This window comes from Andrena cerasifolii, chromosome 4 (genome assembly GCF_050908995.1).
Source record: "Andrena cerasifolii isolate SP2316 chromosome 4, iyAndCera1_principal, whole genome shotgun sequence".
Classification (NCBI taxonomy): Eukaryota; Metazoa; Arthropoda; class Insecta; order Hymenoptera; family Andrenidae; genus Andrena; species Andrena cerasifolii.
The window spans coordinates 15,233,681-15,253,635 of record NC_135121.1 but is presented as its reverse complement, the minus strand read 5'-3'; the positions used below and the strand labels follow the sequence as shown (position 1 = coordinate 15,253,635).

The following is a 19,955-nucleotide window of genomic DNA, read 5'->3' as shown; positions in this document are numbered from 1 at the left end:
ATGGATACTACCCATTGTTCAAGCTTTAGAAATGTTACATGTTTTGAAAGTTTATGGTTTATCGAAATTTCAAGAAAACCGCGTTGGACCTTCGACATCGATTATTATAAATCCAAATAGGGTAAAGGACCCATATACCGGACGGCCCCCTATTACCGGAACCAATATTCATTTTCATGATTTTTAAAAATCCAGGCTATATAAATTAAAATATAATATTCTTATAATAACATTTGAAATTATAGTTTTCTGAATAAATGAAGGTTTTTATAATTAATGTAGGTTACACGTGTAAAAAATGTATAGAAATTCTCATTCTAGCAATTATCTATTATACTAATATCTCTTTAATAATTCATTATTTATTTAAATCAAAAAGTCTCGAACTTACGGAAATGCTTAATAATCAGTTCAATGCAAACAAATCCCAGAATGTATGAAAACCTATGTTGAAATTCTTAAATAACTTTCATGCCATCACTAAATGCCCTGTATATGGGCCCTATACCCTATATAATATGCAAATACGAAAATGTGTCAAAGAAATCCACTCGGATGAAACAAAATGGGCTTCGGTGCTCCGGAAAAGCTCAAGGTTATTTTTCAAATTATCAATCGCTATAATGAACCACGAAATTTATTCATTTATTCATTTTGAGTCCCACCTGCCACAAGGATCACAAATAAAAGTTCTTGGACGAAATAAATGGCGGTGCCTCCAGAAGAACTCAACTCAATTATTCCATCCAAAAAAAAAAACATTTATTATACTTCAAATTCAAAAGCCATCTAACTTTTCCCCCCCATTAAATTGCAGACTTCATTGGAATTTTGACACGCCGATCGGTATAAACCCCACGTGACCAGCGTGAAGACCCACGAAGTCGTTCGGCGTTGAACACGAATCGTTCACGACACCGCACCGTAATTCGTGGGAACCGTTTCGCTTCAGACACGCGAATTTCGCGGCCCTTTGATCCTCGCCGAGGGTCCCCATCCCCCGATGAACGTAACTATCCCGTTTATTACTTTGTGTATCCGCGTCACGGTAGCTGGATCTAGCCAGGGATCCATTATTGGCCGTTCAGGGAGCACGACTGATCGCGAATGCAAATAGCTCGGCTACACGAAATCGTGGGTAGGCGAGATCCTGGGTAACCCCATCGAGCAGTCGATGATTAATGACTGCGATTGGCTAAAGAAATCGGCCAGCGAAGGCGAAACGAAGGAAAAAAAGTCTTCTGATTCCCGTAGTCAAGTAAATATCAGCGATAATCGTGAGCAATAGATATACCGAGCAATAATTAGGCTTACAAGAGTAGTTCGTGTAGCCGCAAAAGCGGAATATGGAAATACAGAAATCTATGAAAAGCTTCTGTTAGCCATCTGTCCGAAAAGTAATGACTCAACGACAAATGCTCCGAAAAATTCTCGACTGCGAGCATCGCATGTCCACAGAATTCGCGCTGCGGAGCTTCTTTCCGTCTGGGCATGCGCGCGCGAGTCTTCAGCACTGCTCGGTGCGCCTATGCACCGGTCACCGAGGTACGGTATCGTGACGGGAAAGAGGGCAGGAAAGGAAGAAACACGTGGCGAGAAAGGGAACGTGAAGAAGAGGAAACTAGCGTGCGATGTAAGCAGAACGATCGAAGCAGTCGGAGGAACGGAAGCAGAGTCGGGATCGCGTGTCTACGCAGCATGCACGGGCGAGTTAATATGTGTAACTAAGACAGGGATCTGCTTCAGAGGGGGAACAAAAACGGCTTTTTATTGGAAGATGATTAATGAAGGGGGAGCCGGGGATACGAAGGTGGCAGCGGTCTCGAAGAGGTAATCTGGACGAGAATTGGCGATGCTCGCTGGGAACTTGCATAACAACGAACCTGCTGGCTCAAGCTGGCCATTGCACCGTGGACAACATGCACTTGCATACGCGGCCGAAAAGGTCGCGAAGCGATGGTCGTTCGCCCGTGACGCTAGTGATGGGGTCAAGTTCAGTGCACGCGTCGATGCACCTTGATGTATGCACCTGAATATTTCTCTTCTCTTTTAGCTTACGTAACGGGGACAGAAAATAGGAAATAGCACGATAGAAAGATTTTCTTAGGTTCGGGATAATGGTTTCCGAAGTTTAGGATTATCGGTTTTCTTATTTCGAATAGAACATATAATATATCTTGATACACTTTTCCAACTTCACAATTAGATTTGAGTCAAGTTCAGTGGTTTCTTTTCGCACACTAGTCCCTACTATACATGAAACTATTTACTTGATATCATTTCATATTAAATGCATACTTTCCTGTAGGTATCCTACCCCATACACTCAGGAATACAAACCAATTCGATAACTCATCCTCAGGGTTGCGTCCCTTTGAAAAATTAGTTGAAACCGTGCCAATTAATATTTCAGCTTCGCTATAATTAATCCTTCGCAACAATTCCATTAAAACTAAAACAAAAACTCACATAACAGTAAAAACGGACATGAGCTAAAAAATATACTCTTCGCGAAAGCTTTTACGATACCTCGTAAATAAGACTTACGTGTTCGGATTTAAGTGTTTGCAAGGTACAAGAACGCATAAAAGTTGGCCAGTCTTCGTCGTGCGCTGGTAGTAACCGTAGCGATATCTTTTGGCTCACAAACCGTGCCTGTACAATGTAACAGCATGGAGCCGCGGAATAGCAGCTTCGTAGGATTCGACGTCGGGGCAGCAAGAAATATTCAAATGCCGAATATGCACTGAAACAGTTCTGGTTTCAGATGCTCGGACCGACACGGATGAAATTCCGGTTTTACGTGTCTGAATCGAAGTAATACCGGTTCCAGAGTTTCTGGATCGTGACCGTCTCGTTGCCATCGCTGCTGCACTGTATCCCCCAGGGTGATCGCGGCAGGTACACGCTCTCCTCGCGAGCGTGTGCAGCACGTGGGAGGCGCCGGTTAGTTTCCCTTGACATTAGCCGCTACAATGTACCTACGTAACAGCCGTTTATCTCGAATGCGTTAGCAGCTGCCTCTCGCGGGCGTGCACAGGCGTACTTATTTGGCAAAAGGTTCGATCGTTCTGTTCGATTCAACGCGAGGAATGCTTTATCTGACACGCATATCGACACTCCCCTGCGACCCGTGCATTCTAACCGATGCAAACGAACGTTTTAACCGTTGCCGGTACTGGCAGGGACACCTCCTGTCCAACAAAATTTCTCGTGACATCTTACTCGCCATCGACGATCTCGATCGCAATTCCCCGGCTTGAAAGCTTCCTTCTTCGAACTCTCTGCTCGGTGCTTTGCAGTTTGAGGTCTTGCCTGCGCGATGCAAGAGATTCTGAGTGTCGGTGATGGGTATATACAGGGTGCGACCGAGAGGATAGTACAAGCGAGCCGGAGATGATTCCTTATGCAAGAAGAAATCAAAAGTGTGGAATAAAATTCTTTTCATCCAAGATTTGCAATTATTTTTCGGGGAAATCGATTTCGGTATGGAAGAGTCCTTGTAGAGAACACTGTAAGTGCTAAAATTAAAAAAAATTATCGAAAAATGTTCCACATGGTTATACTATAGTATAGAATTTGATTTTTGCACTTACAGTGTTTTCTATAGAGGCTCTTCAATTTTGTTCAGCACGCATGCGCCTGACTAACATGGACAGGTCCCCAAGCGCTAACTTTTTAAAGAGATTTTGCAGGGTGATACAGTTTGAAATTCTGAGGCTACCGATATACATATGGTTTTGGGCGTGGAGGGTTAATAGTTTACGAGATATTTGACATTAAAGTTGCGGGATACCTGCTGCATCGCAAGCTCTCTTTCCAGTTGTTTCTGCGTTCGCTTGCCAAATCGCGGTCACTTTTTGCGCGCGAGTCGAGCCTCGCTGTGGTTTGACTGACAATATTCTTTTTCCATTTATTTATCCTAAAGTGTCCGAGGAGCGCTGTGTTACGAAATATCGGAAATAAACATTGAAATGTCTGTTTCGTTGCACTGTTCCGTTTAAAAGCGCGGGGAAATGGGAGTATTTTAGGGAAGTGAACTTCATAACAGTTATTTGCCCTTACTGCATGTGGCCGAAGCGATGCACTTAATCCCTTATTATTTATTGACTCTCCGTATTCTACTTAACTACCTGCCGCAAACTTTCTGAGCATTCCGATTTTCAAACAACGACCAATCCCCCTTCAAGCTCGAAACTACTTTGGAGCAGTCAGTACTGTACCGTCACCAACCGCGAAGGACATGTCCGAAGCATTAATCCTTAGGAGTCGTTGCTGCTTATGGAGTTGGCAAGCTGAAGTTCAAGTGACAGTGAAACGGTGTTCGTTGTCATCAGTATTCTTCGGTGTACCAGTCAACATTCATTACGTATTTTAAAATCAATCCTTCTTCTTCCTCCAATTGTTAGTCTCCCATGTTTGTGTTTTTAATCCCAAACACGTTTAGTAAAAAATTTTAATATCTATAGTGTTTTCTTATACCTGTTATGCAGAATCTCTTGGTACATTTTTGTGTGACTTGTCGCGTGAATAACGATTAGATTATCTTACGACGTATCAGTTGTGAGTCACAGCAATGTCTTGTGTTAAAGGACCTTTAAAGGGACCCTCCGAGCAAAACACTCGAAAATAGGTGATGAATTTTTTACAAGAAGAGGTTACAACATATCCTAAAAAATGTTTTTAGCTTTTGCTAATACACTCGTTAGGGTACAAAAATAAAAATTTTGTTTCATGTTTTCGGTCTTTATGCATTTTTTAGGTGGCCTTAGTGCGACGCTACGAAAAAGAGATACCTACCCGGTAACCACGATTTCAAAAGATCTAACGAACCGAGTAAAAAAACCTTCAGGCATTTGATTCGTAATTGGACTCGCTACTGCATCGTCCTCTAACATAATTTTTTGAAACACGAGTTTTTTTTATCTGAACTTTTATGCATAAAATTACCCGATTTTTTGCACTATTTCGTTCAAATGTGCACCAATCATCGTAGTTTTTGGTGTTTTTTTTTTGCCGCGACAGCGGATAATGCCACAGCCACTGATATAATTTTCAGAAATTATTTCGATTTTTTATTTCAGGCGATCCTGTTTGTAAGGTTCATGGTTACCGTTTACTGAAAACACGAAATAAAAAATTTATTTTTGTATCTTAATGAGTGTATTAATAAAAGCCGAAAACATTTTTTAGGATATGTTATAACCTCTTCTTTTAACAAATTCATAAAGATCACATATTTTCGAGCGCTTTTATCGGAGGGTCCCCTTAATCTCCTTAGTTTTCACTTCGACTTCCGTTGCTTTGTAGTGGGGGCAAGGATTCATTCCACCACGACATGTCAAGCAATTAAGCTCCCTGTCTAAAAAATGACTCGGCTTATTAAACCGTGCAAGGAACACGTCCGTTCTCGTGGTTTCCGGAACGCCTCTCTATAGTTTCTGTTTATTACCAACAAATCAACGTGCACGTATCGTGAGCTGTATTATATTATGGAGATACGTATGCCGGATGCTTGTTATATGCAGCAAAAATAAGCCCTTCTTATTGTTCATTTATAGTTCACTTCGGTATTCATGCAAACGGATTCATTATTAACACTAAAATAATGTAAACCCGCTGGTAATCCTCGATTATATTTCTATAAATTTTATGTCCACTTAGTAATTGATTCTAACTTCCAATAGATAATTCAGCACTGTCAAATGTGCACAACTCTATTTTCATTGAACATGAAACTTTTCTGATTGTTGGCAAAAGTTCAATAATAGCAATAATACTTTTGAAATGTTATCATTAAAGTAGTATATAAAGCATTCAAGCTAACCATGCCTCCCAAGCATCTGTTGCTTTAATCGTTCTAAATTTGATGGTATGATATGAAAATTAAATTGTTGGTGTCCATGGTTTAGTTTGCATTAAAGCAACTTTTATTGCGCACGCCCTGCTAAATTATATCGCGCGTAAATTGGAGTGGTCCGCGTTACTTAACGATTCACAAAAGATTTACGCCCCGCGCGTCGCATGCAGTTTAATTACGGGGATTTTGATCCCGCTCCGAGAACTTGTTATAATAATCATAAGTTGCAATAATCGTAAGTTACGAGACTGCTCTTCGTTACGGGTGATTTTAATCAAATCATGTAAGGCTACGTGGCCACGGTGGGATCAGCGCATACTTCCTTTTAAATTACATTTAATTATTTATCTCGTTTATGCGAACGACTGTAAATAGAGGGATAACATATTCCAACGTTATTGCACGCCCAGTAACCACATAAAACTGATGCAGATTTTGAAGCCAAAGGATTCGTTTAATATACAATCATCCTAGATAATAGTCTTATAAAATAATCCTCTGATTCTCAGACATCTGGGCCTGAAAGCAGTCCTATTGAATATAAATCTGAGTATCAGATACAGAGGAAATGCACTGATCCCAATATTATATAGAATTTCGCTAATATTTACGTAATTACGTAAGCCAGTCTGGAAATCTTCTCTAAGAATATCGTAGTTCAGTACCTTGCCAACTAAAACGTAGCAATTTATTTAAACTAAAGCGAGGCAATGGTTAAAATCTCCTCTGCGTAACCTGTGCGCGCAGAGAAATTATTGTTTCCTTGTCCAGCATTGTAATCGAGCCAAAATGATTTACATTTCATTTTCTGAAGCAAGATTATTAGCTGATCGTCGGTGTTCTAATTAATATTCACCCCTCTTCTCGCTGAATGCTTTCGACGCACTCTCGTCGAATATCCTTAAAACGTTCGTTTGATTCGGGCAGATATAAAAAGAAAGCGATGGTCGTAATCATTAGCAGTGCGAATAATTAAACAGGCTTTCATGTATTCCAATTAATGAAGTTATTTCCCCGCTCATTATAACATTTTCTTTTAATTAGCACGTGCACCGTGACTGGACACTTATTACATATATATATATATATCGCGGACATTAATATGCAGCATATCCTATCCGTTTCGATATAAGAATAAGTTTCCTGAAATTAGATAGATGTTTAGAGGGAAACTAAATCTCGAATTTTCCTCTTTCCTTCGACACTTTTGTCGCCCTGCCACTTTGACAATAAAAATATTCGGCGCAGTAACTGTATTTCCAAGCCACAGAAGTAACTCTCGGAAAGTCAACCGTTCATTGCATAATTATTGATAAAAGTTACATTAGACATTTATGAATGCAACACTTTGCACGACATCGGAATTTTTTACGTGCATATCTTTTGGAAAGCATCGAAAGTACTGCTCTCGAGGGTCCTCGAATGTTCACTTTCAAAAGCAAATCAAGATCGACATTCATCTCGTACGTCCCTTTACATTTTATACAATCGAGCCTCCGATGAGACATTTACTAATAAAAATTTCAATTTCTATATTCCCTCTTCGAAAATTAGTCTAAACTCGACCTCACTCTAGCTACTTTTAATCATATATGATGTATAATTTATCTACGGTACTTCGACTCGTTTTTATCGGAAAAACCTCCCCTATCCATTGCTGCATAGTGTACCCATGAAGATTTATATAGTAGACGACATAACAGCTTAAGCTTTCATTAGCGTCGTCACGTGCTTATACCTGGCAGAAGCGATCGCAAGGGAAAGCCTGGCTGACTTGAAGGCACATTTTTCAAAATCTAACACCAGTCAAAGTGTCAACGTAATTTTTCTTTGAACGGAGTACAGCTTGCATGCAACGTTCTGCGGCAAATTGTTAAATAACTATATTTGTTCAAAAAAGCTGCTTTTTTCCCATTGGGGTGGTGTTTCTCTAATCTTCGATGCATCGGACCATTCCTCAAGAAGCGGCACTAATTAATCGATACTATGCTTCCTTATGGCTTCATACGGTTGCATCCACTCATACTCGTTGGTAATGATCTTCGCTTAATGCTAATTACGGTAGACTCTCCATTATCGAGGCTATTAGTCAGACGCGATTGCTCGGTTCAGAGAATCTTCAGATAATAAAATCCTCCCTTTCCCAACGTCGATCATTTGCTGTTTTAAGCGAAATAATATAGATATCGCATACTAAGGCAGGAAGATCACGAACTTGGAGATTTAAACAAATGGGAATTATTATTGGTGGCGTGAGAAAATAATACACTCTGTTGGGGCCCCGCACCCCTCAAAGAAAAAGGAAAAGGGAGATTAATGTAATCACGACTGAAGTAATTCAAGAGTTTTGTGAAAAGACAAGAAAACTGGATTTTATTCTTTAAATAAATTTTTATAATCACCTAATGAATTTTACTTTATTCTTTAAATAAATTTTTATAATCACTTAATGAATTTTATTGAATTTACATTGAAAATATTTTTATCCCTTTAACTCGGCTCCCACCAAGATTAAGTTAGAAGAAACAGAATAAGAAACTTGTTTCATTATAATCATTATAATACAAAGGCCGGAGTATCAGGCGTTCGAAACACGGAGCGAGACAAAATATTAACGCGTCGTCTGTCTCGTACCGTTTCTCGTTCGTTTTCAGTCCCTCTGATTCGCTCTCGATCCATCACGCTCTCGCCATCGGCAAGAAAGCAGCGAAAGCGATCGCTCGGAATCGTGTCCCCTCTACGTTACAATATTATATTATTGGAATCTTCCGTTTCTAGCAAACGGTTCTGTTTTTTAAGACAACCTCCTTTTGTAGGCCTGCCCATATTTTTTAAAATAAATGTTGCTATACAACTTAAATAACGAAAAAGTAAAAAATAAAAATTAAAAAAAAAAAAATTAAAACCGACCTGAAAAAAAATGCACTAACAAGTAAAAAATAATTTTTTTCCTTATTTCATCTACGACTTTCATTTTTTTTAAGTCGGCGCCAGATTTACACAGTGCATATGATGAGGCGCCGACATAAAAAATTCATAGATTAAATAAGAAAAAAATTTCTTACTTTTCAGTGTATTTTTATTTTTTTGAGGGCGGTTTTAATTTTTTTTATCGAGTATTTCCAATCCGATCCTCAGGATGAAGATGCCGTCGTTGAATTCGTTTTAACGATAGCTTCTACTTGACGATAGCCACCTATTTTTAAATCACTCCGCATCATATATTGTCAGAACAAGCAATCATGGTAGTCAGATTGTCGGGGATATTCCTCCTCCAGAAATTGGCCGAGTTAAGTGAAAAACTCGCTTCAAGAACTCGATCGTGACTGTCGAAGGCGAAGTCTGCTTGGGCCCCTGGAATCTGCGCCCGCGTTTCGTGGCTCCAAGAGAATCGCCGACTTCGTGGCAAAGAACAGTGAAAAAAAAGCAGCAAGAGAAAGGGGGCGACAGGGGGAAAGCTTAAACGGCTTGGGGGCATAAAATGGTAAACGGGCGTCTGCACACGGGAGACATAACAGCAGGCGAGCCGATTTATATGCGCTCCTTAGCCCGTGCACGCACTTTACGATATGTAAAACCATCGGAGCTGCCATTGTGCGGACGTCGTAAAAGCGACCGTTCGAAGTGCCTGAACTTTAAAAAACTTTCGAATAATAATATCGCGTCACAGCACCACGCGTTTCGCGCTCCCTTCATACTTACTTTAATTCTCCACGAACTTGGAAAAGTTTGCTAGGCCTTAAGCAATTAGCCACCCCCTCCCCCCCCCCCACGCATAGCAATTATCACAATTTTTTTTATTGGGACAATATTGCTGATCGAGCAATTAATATCGAACTGAGTTGAAAAGAAGCGTGTAATGCGAGGGGATGCTCGCGAAGGGATCATTCGAAAGAAGTGTAGAGCATCGAATAAAGTTTGTACGAATAAGTCTTTGCTTTGAGGGGCGACGACTTTGATCTGCCATGCTGACGTTGGATTCACTAATCTAACGAAGTGAACTTTAACTTAGGAGTTGTATTAAAGAAGATGTAAGCTTCGACAGATTCGTGTTTTAAGGTGCTAGTCCACGATGAGTCAAGAATATCGTGTCTCACGTGAGACTTTAATCTCATGAGACAATTATTTCATTATTTTATTAGTTTTTAATTATTTTGTCATTAATTTCATGAAATTAGACTCTTCGTAATACATTTTCAAAAATCTCGTCTCGCGACTATTTCAGTTATTTACATTTAGTTGATGCTGAGATTTTAGTCGCGTGACAAAAAAGTCTCACGTAAGATCTCATCGTGGATTCGCACCTTTAGAGCCTCTTCGCACGAAATACTTTTCAAACACGTTGTCTATTTTATGTCATTGCTGTCTCTGCATAGTGAACGCCCGAGTGTACCTATATCCATAATTCCAGTCGCGAGCCACAGATGTGTATACCTACCGTGAAACTGGAACCCTTTTTTTTTGTGAAATTACAGTGTTAGGTAATTATCGTGGCTGCCTCCTCTTCCTTTCTCGTTTGATGGTAAGAACTTTCTATTCCTCAAAGAACATAAGTTCGCGTGTATTCCAGCGCGGAGTGACATGAAGCTATAGTATCCATTATCAGTGAACAAATATCGTACGAACACAGAGAAAAAAATTGAAAGTAGCATATGGTAGTTTCCACGCTGTGCGTTTTGCTGCTTATAAATTATGGAACTGGTTCGGTGAATTGAAACTAGAAATAATCTTTCTGTGGCGTGGATTTCGATTTTCGTTCAGACGCGCTGTGTCTGACTGCACTAGTCGCCGATATAATAGCCCAGGAGTTGTATGAGTTGCCACTGACACTGTAGCAGGAAAAATAGAAATTAAGATGGGAGATGCGGCTCCTATTTCTGCTGTTTCACGGTTAGGGGTTAATTAATTAGCTGTTGGTTGCGTGGTGTATAATCAAGGAGACCCAGTGGATCAAATAACTTTGCATAAGAACTCGATCGATCGACTACTATGCGATACAATAACTCGTTACTATACAGTAAAATGTTTCTAGCTGCCGAATGATAGTGCCATTGAACTTGCGGTACAAATATAAATCTTCGGACAAACCATAAACTGAAATTGTAGGATAACTCTTCTTTGAACGAGGCATTTTCAAAATCGATTACGTTGCGGGTGAATTTAAATGTGGTGAACGCGTTCCAAACAAAATTCAGGTTTTCAGATTTTGTTGAAAATAAATAGTAGTTATATACTCATGTAACCCCAAGGGGGTAAAGTAGTATCATTGTTTCACTTTTCCATCAATCTTAACAATCAATTCTTCAGCTGCTACAATGTCAACTATCCTCCACATTTTTAATTTTTTTTATTCACATTCCAACGACCAATGAAAGACTACGTAGAACCAAGCACTGGCAACTTTATATTTCAAGCCCATCACCGCTGATGATTTAAACTCTTCGTATTATTCCTGTTCCACTAACGTAGTTTCGCTCAAGCACCCCCTTCTGTTTGCGCAAATGGTAAGGCGGTGTGGCGCGAGAGATGCAACTGATACAATAGAATTGGCGCAAGACCAATGATTAATCATTGGTACCATAGTCGCGCTGCCCTTATTAATGACACGTGAAGCGTGTCCGTACACGCGTGAATTTATTTCCGTCTGGCCAGCAGCTGGTTCCATTACGAATAATGACGACGCTGGTGACATCAATGCGGGCACGGAGCGAACGCTTCAAGGCGCCATTTAGAAAACGCGCAACCGCCATCGCTGGGGACTGTTATAAAACGTCAGACGAGCGAGAGGATCAGCAGCAGGCGAAGGGAAAATTCGAGGAGTCGCGTGTGGTTTCTTAAATGCGCCAATGGTGAACATAGTCCTGTATAAGTCATTTACAATATCGTAAAAGGGGGTTAAATATCAAAGTTCCCGGTAGGAGGCAGGCTCTTTACCGCGGAGCCCTTTTTCACGGGAAATGCTTTTGCGCCATCGCGACTGGTGTTTTATGTGTAGCCACCTACGCGTCGTCAACGTTTTGGTGTCTGTTTTAAAGTAATTACATCTGCACAGTTAATACATAGGTCTGATATTTCGAATGATAAGTCAGAGAAGCGTCGCGTGAAGGAAAGGGAGCTTTGGAGATACAATATTTCGTTTGTTATCTTGAAGGGTTCGTGCTCTTTGTCTTAGCTCAGATTGCTAAAACCGGCCACGGTCACTTACATCCACTTGCGAATCGTCGATAGGCGCGGTTCGCACAGCTTTTTCCCATTAGCGCACGTGTGACGATAGGAAATACACCGGATGAACGGTAAGAAGTGCCAATGGAGAAGGAAGGGGAAAGCGCGCTGCTTACCGATACTTTATATTTAGAGTCGCCACGCCGTTCATGAAATCGTGAAAATGACGTGACGCGATTGTTAGCGACGCCGGAAGTTGTGGCAATTATGGGGAGCTGCTGCGACTGCAGCTGCGAATCCTATTTTCGCGCGCACCTCGCGATATTTCCACCCTCTTTCGACCATGCTGGACCACGTTCGCTGAGAGAAAGAGGCAGGTATCTGGCTCTCTCCATGTGACTTGGTCTCCATGTGCCTAATAAAATACAAAGGTCACTTTAGTTCATATTATGACCATTGTCTTTTTGCAACATATACGTGGAAGGTAAATTACCTGAAGAGGTAATTATGATATAGGGGAGACCGGAGCAAAGTGAGATGAAAAAAGTTCGAAGTCGAATAAAATTTTGATAATTTGAACATTACTATTGATAAATGACGAATAGCAGTATTTAAAATAAACTTAAAGTACATTAAAATTCAACTTGAAAAGAAAATGCCAAAACGACCACTTTACCACATTACTATCTGGGGTAAAGTGAGCTGAAATAAAATACGAGTTTTAATTAAGGATATAGGTAATTATTGACCCCTTGCGCTGGGATGACGACGTGTGTAGCACGTCAGTGTCTGTTTTTTTTTTTTGAGCCGTGGTTGTCAAAAACTGTGGCAGATTTTTCATTTTTTTTTAAGTTAGATTCTCTTCCATCACGCCGCGTGGTTTCCCAGCTAGCTGACAGGTTAGGTTATTGCGCACATCACTCGCGCATCTTTTCTTTGCAGCTCAGTTTACCCCGGCCACTTTACCCCGAATGTGTACTCAGTGGAAAATTAATTATTTAATAATCTTAGGATTAATGTTTTCTCAAACGCGTGTACATGTATGTTTATAAGCTTGTTATAAACACGCAGAAAAAATTTGGAGTTAAAATAACACATTTAAGACTCATTTATCCAAAAAGCTAAATTGAAAAGAAAACCAATTGGGAGTCTCTAAAACTTCATTTTTAATTTTTTAAATGAATCTCCATTTTTCGATATCTGAATGTGCATAATTATCATTGCGGTATTACGCACATTTATTACGTCACCAAATTTTGTAAGTATATTCTATTGTTAATGAATAATTATGAAAGCTCATTTTACCCCGAGGTTGACTTTGCCCCGGTCTCTCCTAGGTAATTTAGGTATTCAGTATTCAGTCCCAATCGAGTTACTTGTCTACTAGTATCTCAATACTTTCACATATAAATTCCCGTCTTTGCACGCTTATCTATATTTAATGGCCTTGTAACGCAGTCTGTTTTCCTGATGGAGGTTCGCCACAGAAATAGAAACGTCGTTATCATACAGAGGTATACCATAGTTGCTCTTATCGAACAAAGAATGCTTATATACTTTAATAGATACAAAATTTATGCTTCCAAATAAGTTTCCACGAACCTCGTAATTTTTAGATACAAAGCACCTATACTTATAATAAAACGTGTAAGCCTAATCGGTCGCGTTGATCAACGTCCCCCGTACGATCATCTTCGCCCAAATTTCAGACGACACTTATTTACGAATCGCACGGGAGTGTTAAATAACATCGAACAAAAAAATTCCTTAATTGCTGGGCTGCCAGATTCTACTCGTGCATGCGCACCGGAGGCCTCCCATTGACCCGTGCACAATGCGGCGGCACGAGAAATGGGGGTGGTCTTCCCGTTCGATCATTGAGCGATGCACAGGGAAAGGCGCCAGATCTCCGCGATCTCATCGATAACGTCCGAAATCGTTAGCGAGCATAATCGCGTCAGCATAATTACGACAGCGATAAAACAGAAGGACCTCTCGGGACCTGGGCGTATAATCAGAGACCCCGCCGTTGGAATTACGATTCCTCCTGGTGACACTCAATCACGAGCATCTCGGACGGGCACGATAATTTCCCGGCGCGATCTAGATTAGTGTGAATAATCTCGAGCCGCGCGGCAATTGCGCGCGTCCCTCGAATCGAATTACACCAACGATAAATACGATCGCCGCTCGGCACACAGGAGCCGGCCGATCGGCCGGGAGTCCGCGCATGCACAACGATCAACCGGACGGGGCTGCGTGCACGCGAAGCCGCGCCGTAAAATATAATTTACGAGTCGCGGAGCGTTTTTACGCCCGGTTTTCAAGTGCGATCCGCTCACCCCGGATTCATCTGCCCGATCCGAACGTCGAATGAATCTTGCCGGAGAATGGAGATCGACCGTTGCCGCGCGATGCAACCGAAAGGACGGTGCACGCGCGGCGAGAACGATCCTTTGTTTCGGCATTCTTCGAACGCACTGCTTTTGGACTGGCGGGATTGGAAATGCGATGAATGCCCGATACTGCGCTTTGTGTTCGCAATTCAAGGGAGGTTTAGGAAGAGTGCTGTCGATCGGGATACATGGTGCAGTCTTTTGTGGAAGGTGCTGCTTTTATTTCATGGTACTTTAGCTTCCTACGGGACTCACAAGGTTGATCCTTTGTGATTTTTCTCCTTTTAGTATAAGGGGAGAAGCCCGTATAAACGGTTTATTTTTGTATTCATTTTTACGAATTTTTTGCAAAGACACCAATGTGCCAATCCTTTCGGAACTGTAAGGGTACTTTATTTAATGTTAGAACAAGTAAACAAAATTTTTATAACAGTAAAATTATAATAAATACGAAAGAAACGGAGCAGTATCTGAAATAGATTTTTTCGAGATGCAAAATGACGCCGGTTTTAGCGTCTCTGGTAGTTATGTAAAACAGACCAATAATTTTTTCTTCAATTTATGTGCCAATTTTAAGAATACGAATCACAATTGGTGTAAAAAAATTGCATATTTTAAAAATGGCGGAACTTCAAAGAATTAGGTGTGATTTTGGCCAAATATTCGCGTTTTATTTGCTTAAAAACAGTGGTTAAAATTAACAATTTGGTTAAACCTTGTGGTTTATATTCCGAGGAATATTATAAACTAAAAGTGTGCAAAATTTGAAGTTGATTGGTCAAATAGTTTTTCAGTTATCCCCGACGCCAATTCTGAATACGTGGTTTCGAGAAAAACGCGTTTAAAATGCGTTACGGTCTTCTTCTCTTAATAAGGTTTGGTGACAAGTGAAGTGTGATTAGGTTACATTCTATTTTTGGAGTACTTTCTGTACTTTTTAATCCTGTCAGGATCTTTATGCACGACCACGGAGAGAGGCTACTGGAATTTTTCATTCACATTTACCTGGTAGTCTAATAATTTTTCACCATCTTTATTTTTCATCCCCTTGAGGAATATTGCATTAAACTAGAAGCGAAGGAAGAATCCAACGGAAACGAAGTAACAGAAACAGGAAAGTAGATGCAGAAATATTCTCGTTCGTTACTTGAATGGTATCACAGGGAAATGTGTAAATCGTTGGCAATTGAAATTGACACCCTCGATTTCTCCTGAGACGGGAATTTCGAGGTAACACTTAATTACAATCGCATTTGTCAAACTGTCTTCTGAGAACGCCTACGGACACATCTTCGTGCGCACTTCAATTATTATTGAACCATCGATACCGCGCCTCTCTCTTCGAAGGAATAATTGCTGGTTGCTTTCAGGGTGGGAACTTTATTTTCGGCTGCGATCCGTTATGCGCGATCGCGCCGAGTAAGATATCGAGCGTGCAATTAATATCCTTCGAATATCAGAGTTACAGATCGAGATTCACGACACTTCGCAGTAGTTTTGTGAATGGATACATTGCGGCGCGCGATACGTTATTATGTGCGCATTACAGCTGCGAGGAAAAACGATTAGCATATACCGAGCTTTCCAGTGTGGAACGCGAGCTGCAAGAGCCTAGTGACTTGCCTAGTAAATTATTCTTATCGTGTTTTAAGGATACGCCGTAATTTCTGCCATTTTTAATGGCTAATTAGCAAACGAAAGTAGAACGACACCGCAGTGATAAAAATTAAGAGGATCGTAAATGTCATACGGAATAAGTTTATTTCCCCTGTGAAATAAAGAAATTTGTAAGTAGTGCACGCTGGTGTGGAGTCGGGCGTAGCGTACCTACTAATACACTTCGAAATCGGTTGGCGTCTTAATAAGTAATAAATTGAATACTAAAAGTAATACCTCCCTGTTAATAAACTGCGAATCACGAACGAAGGCAGTCCAATAGCTATCCCAGGCTTCAATCGAAAATGGTAAAATTCTGATGCCGAGAACGAATTACGAATTAAGAAAGTTCATGGGAAAATTACCAAGATACATTTTATACACCTACCGACTTCGACCAGTTTCATGCTATTATTCTTTGTGTGACGATCAAGTCCATCTGAATTCTCACAACAGCAGTGCGCTCACTGGTGAAAGATTATGAAGACACTGGGCGAGATACCTGCTGGCGCGAGTCCCGCAATTAAGCTCGGAAGTCGCACAGTAGCCGACGAAGGGACTGATCGATTTCTCCGAAGCCCAGAGTATCAAAGTGTGGCAGGAAGTGGATCCTCCTCCGAGGCGCACCGCCGACCGCAAACTGCCCGTGGAATGCCACGAGAGGGCCGCTATTACCCTTGCGTTCAGCACCAAGTGTTCCGTTCACGCAGGCGCTGTAAATTGGACCCACGGCTAATTGCGATAATAATAATAACAATGAAAAACAGAATTCCTCGGTTGGCAGCGCACCCCGTCAGCCATTACTTAACCCTGTTAACGCGGAAATGGCTACTGTTCAAGCTACGTGGTATCGATTGAACGGCGAGGGCTCGAAAGGGTAGGTTCTCTAGTGTTCGGATTCTAGTGAAAACCACGCCTGGAGGGGTCGGCCATCTTGGTGTGTGAAAGGGTGAATTCCTATTGGTCATGACCCGCGATGAATTCCAAGTGCACCGTTCTCCGGCTTCCCCCTCGAGATGATGCTCGTCCCGAAGTGGTCGAATCCTCCATTGTTAGAGGGAGTCGCGGCCCCCGTTGTTAATAATACCTACGTAGGGTGGTCCGGGTGAACACTGTTCACATCCATCCCTCCGCAATCTACTCGGAGCCGTTTGGCCATTGTGCCGGTGGAGTTGGGCGATCTGCTTGGCACACTGTGTAGGTATTTTGGGAAGGGGGACGTCAGGTTCGATATGGTCTGGGGGGTGCTTCGGGGTTTGGAGAGTGCACCTTGCGAGTAGATGGCTGGGTATAGGAGGCTGAGGAGGAGGCAATAATTTTAGGATGGTCTAGGTTCAGAATTAAAGTTGGGTGCTACTAAATAGTTTGAGGTCCAAGTTCTACTCCTCAACTGTGGTTCACATTGGTATGTTTAGTGGTTGAAAGTGACGTTAAACAACGTATGCTCGAATATATGTTCTGTTTGGAATTCGGGGGGTTGAAACCAGGCGTCTTTTAAACTCCGGTGCATTATTTACCTGCACTTATTTAAGAGTTTCATTGAGACTGAGCAATTTGAATTCTGTTTCCATCTGGAGTGCACTGTGATTGCACTTTTATATCTGTCGCTCAAAACATCTCGAAGTCGTAGTGTTCGGAAAGGCAGGGTAGCATTTGTTAGGTCTGCCAATGTTTTCTGTTTCAGTTTAACAAAGTGGAGAAATTGAAATTGAAATTAAATTTTTAGATATACTGTGTACGGACATAGCAGTTTGTGTATACTTATCTGCTACTTCACTGAAGTAGTTTTCTCTTTAGTTGTTACTGTGTATCCGCGACTTCTTAACATTTACCAGAACTGCCCTCGACATTCCAAAACTTCAGTGAAAGGAAAATCTCATTCGTTTGATGCCAGCCTCGTATATATCTTGTCACGAAGTAAGAATTAAATGATATCGAATGAAATTATTGAATGAAAACGAAATCGGGATTATAATATGGGAAATGTATAATATTTAATCAAATTTGGCTTTAATCAAATCAAAATATTATATGCATTTGAATCCAATTAAACTGAAGTGGGTAGAAACTTTATACAGTTATATAGAACTCTAATGGAATTGTATTAAATTTTCCCTGTGTTTGATTTTTAAACACATTCCTCATTTTTATATTTAGAATCGGTTTCATAAGAATGAGCAATAAAATTAATATGTAGCATTGCATACACGTAGAATGCAGTGTTCAAGTTAGAGGAAGAAAATAATTGTCAATCGTTGAAAGGGCAATGAGTTTACAATTAGTAGTATTCCAAGCTGCTGGATGCAAATTAAACATAAAAGCTACTGTATTAACAATATCTTTTGAAAGAAAATGTTTTCCAAAACGATACCCCATGTAAGTATGCACCTGGGAATCTCGAATACCTATTACTAACTCGAAGAACCCAATATCAATCCCCTGCATGAGAAACTGACTTCCTGATTTCCGTCCTGGTAACCATGACTGTATGCACCAGCGATGCCCCGAAGGGCTGTCCGAGAACGCAAGTATCCATAGCGTTTTCTACCGCGCGGCTCGGCTCGCCCAGGTTTAGCGAGTTGGCTTGGCGAGCGCGATTCAGCGAGCCACGCGCCGTGGAATTTCACCTTAAGGGTACGAGCCTACACGTTACACACCCGCCGCTTCGTTGGCTTCGAGCAACCCCTTCCGCGCGGCTCGTAGAAAACGCTATGGATGCTCGCGTTCTCGGACCGCCCATCGGAGCATCGCTGGTATACACACATCTACATGTACATATTATTTATATATTCATTTCAATCACTATCATTCCTTTCTACTATGATATATCACACATGAATTTGTTTAGTAAAATTAAAAAGTAGAAATAGGGTGACCGTACCTAATATCGCCTAGCAAATTTAAATCGCTGTCAATGGAATAATAATTGATATTTATGCATGCAGTTCGTTTCAAAGTAAAGAGAAGGTATTTGTCTTTCATGCAGCATGAGTTAGAATCGTTGAAACCTACAAAGTTATAATTAGAAATTAAAAACGTAAGACATGCACGGATCCAGTCCTGAAAAAAGTGTACCTAATATCGCCTACTCAAGAAATATTGATTAATTCATGTATATATGAGTTTTTACTTTTTAAAGTCATTTTCACATGTGATTTTATTATTTCTTGCTCTATGAATTTTTTTTATCAATCTTTGATTTTATTTTTATGAAACGGAGTCTTAACGTTCGTATTTCATACTTTACGATATGCATCATATGAGAAAATTTAACGCGGTTCTGATAGAACAGTATGAAATTTCGTGTTATAAGAGGATTTGCGCTCTAATTGCAGGAAAGTGTCGAGGGTCCAGTGTGTAACCTGTCGTTTCTTTTTCCCCAACAGCCACCAACGATATCCGCACGTTGGAATTCTGGAAAGCATTCAGATTGGTCCAATCTCGTCGGACGTATTGCTGCACCGGGTGCTCCGCCACGGGACCACCGACTTACGACGGGCAGGCACCCTACATAGGGATTGTACCACAAATGACTGCTGCCCACTTCCATCCATTCTTAGACCCCCTGCATCCTCATATACCGGTTACTAGAGTACCAGCCAGTCCTGACAGCCCCCCAGAACATTCTGCTACGGAGCCTATGTGAGTACCATTTTCTGTACATTCCAGCGTTGGCTGCCCATTCGGCAATGCGCGGGAGGGGGCCCAAATATGCAAACATGAAGGGAAAAGCACAGGTCATAGGAAACGGAAAAATAAATGAACGCGTTATGATGAACAGACGCGGTCGCGTCTGGAAGCTAATTCCCTTTCCACCCTCTACCCATAGGCAGACTGAGCGAACATGCTAGCGAAATGGGTACGACCCCGCAGCTATTTAG

The 19,955-nt window shown here is 41.1% G+C and overlaps 1 protein-coding gene across 1 annotated transcript in view; it reads left to right on the top strand.

Annotated features, from left to right (window-relative positions):
- The window catches only part of Dsx (transcription factor doublesex), a 129,527-nt gene that overhangs the window by 80,209 nt on the left and 29,363 nt on the right, over nucleotides 1-19,955 (top strand). Inside the window, exon 6 of the mRNA XM_076811091.1 lies at nucleotides 19,461-19,716. Coding sequence (XP_076667206.1) covers nucleotides 19,461-19,716 — 256 coding nt within the window. The remainder of the gene's footprint in view (nucleotides 1-19,460; nucleotides 19,717-19,955) is intronic.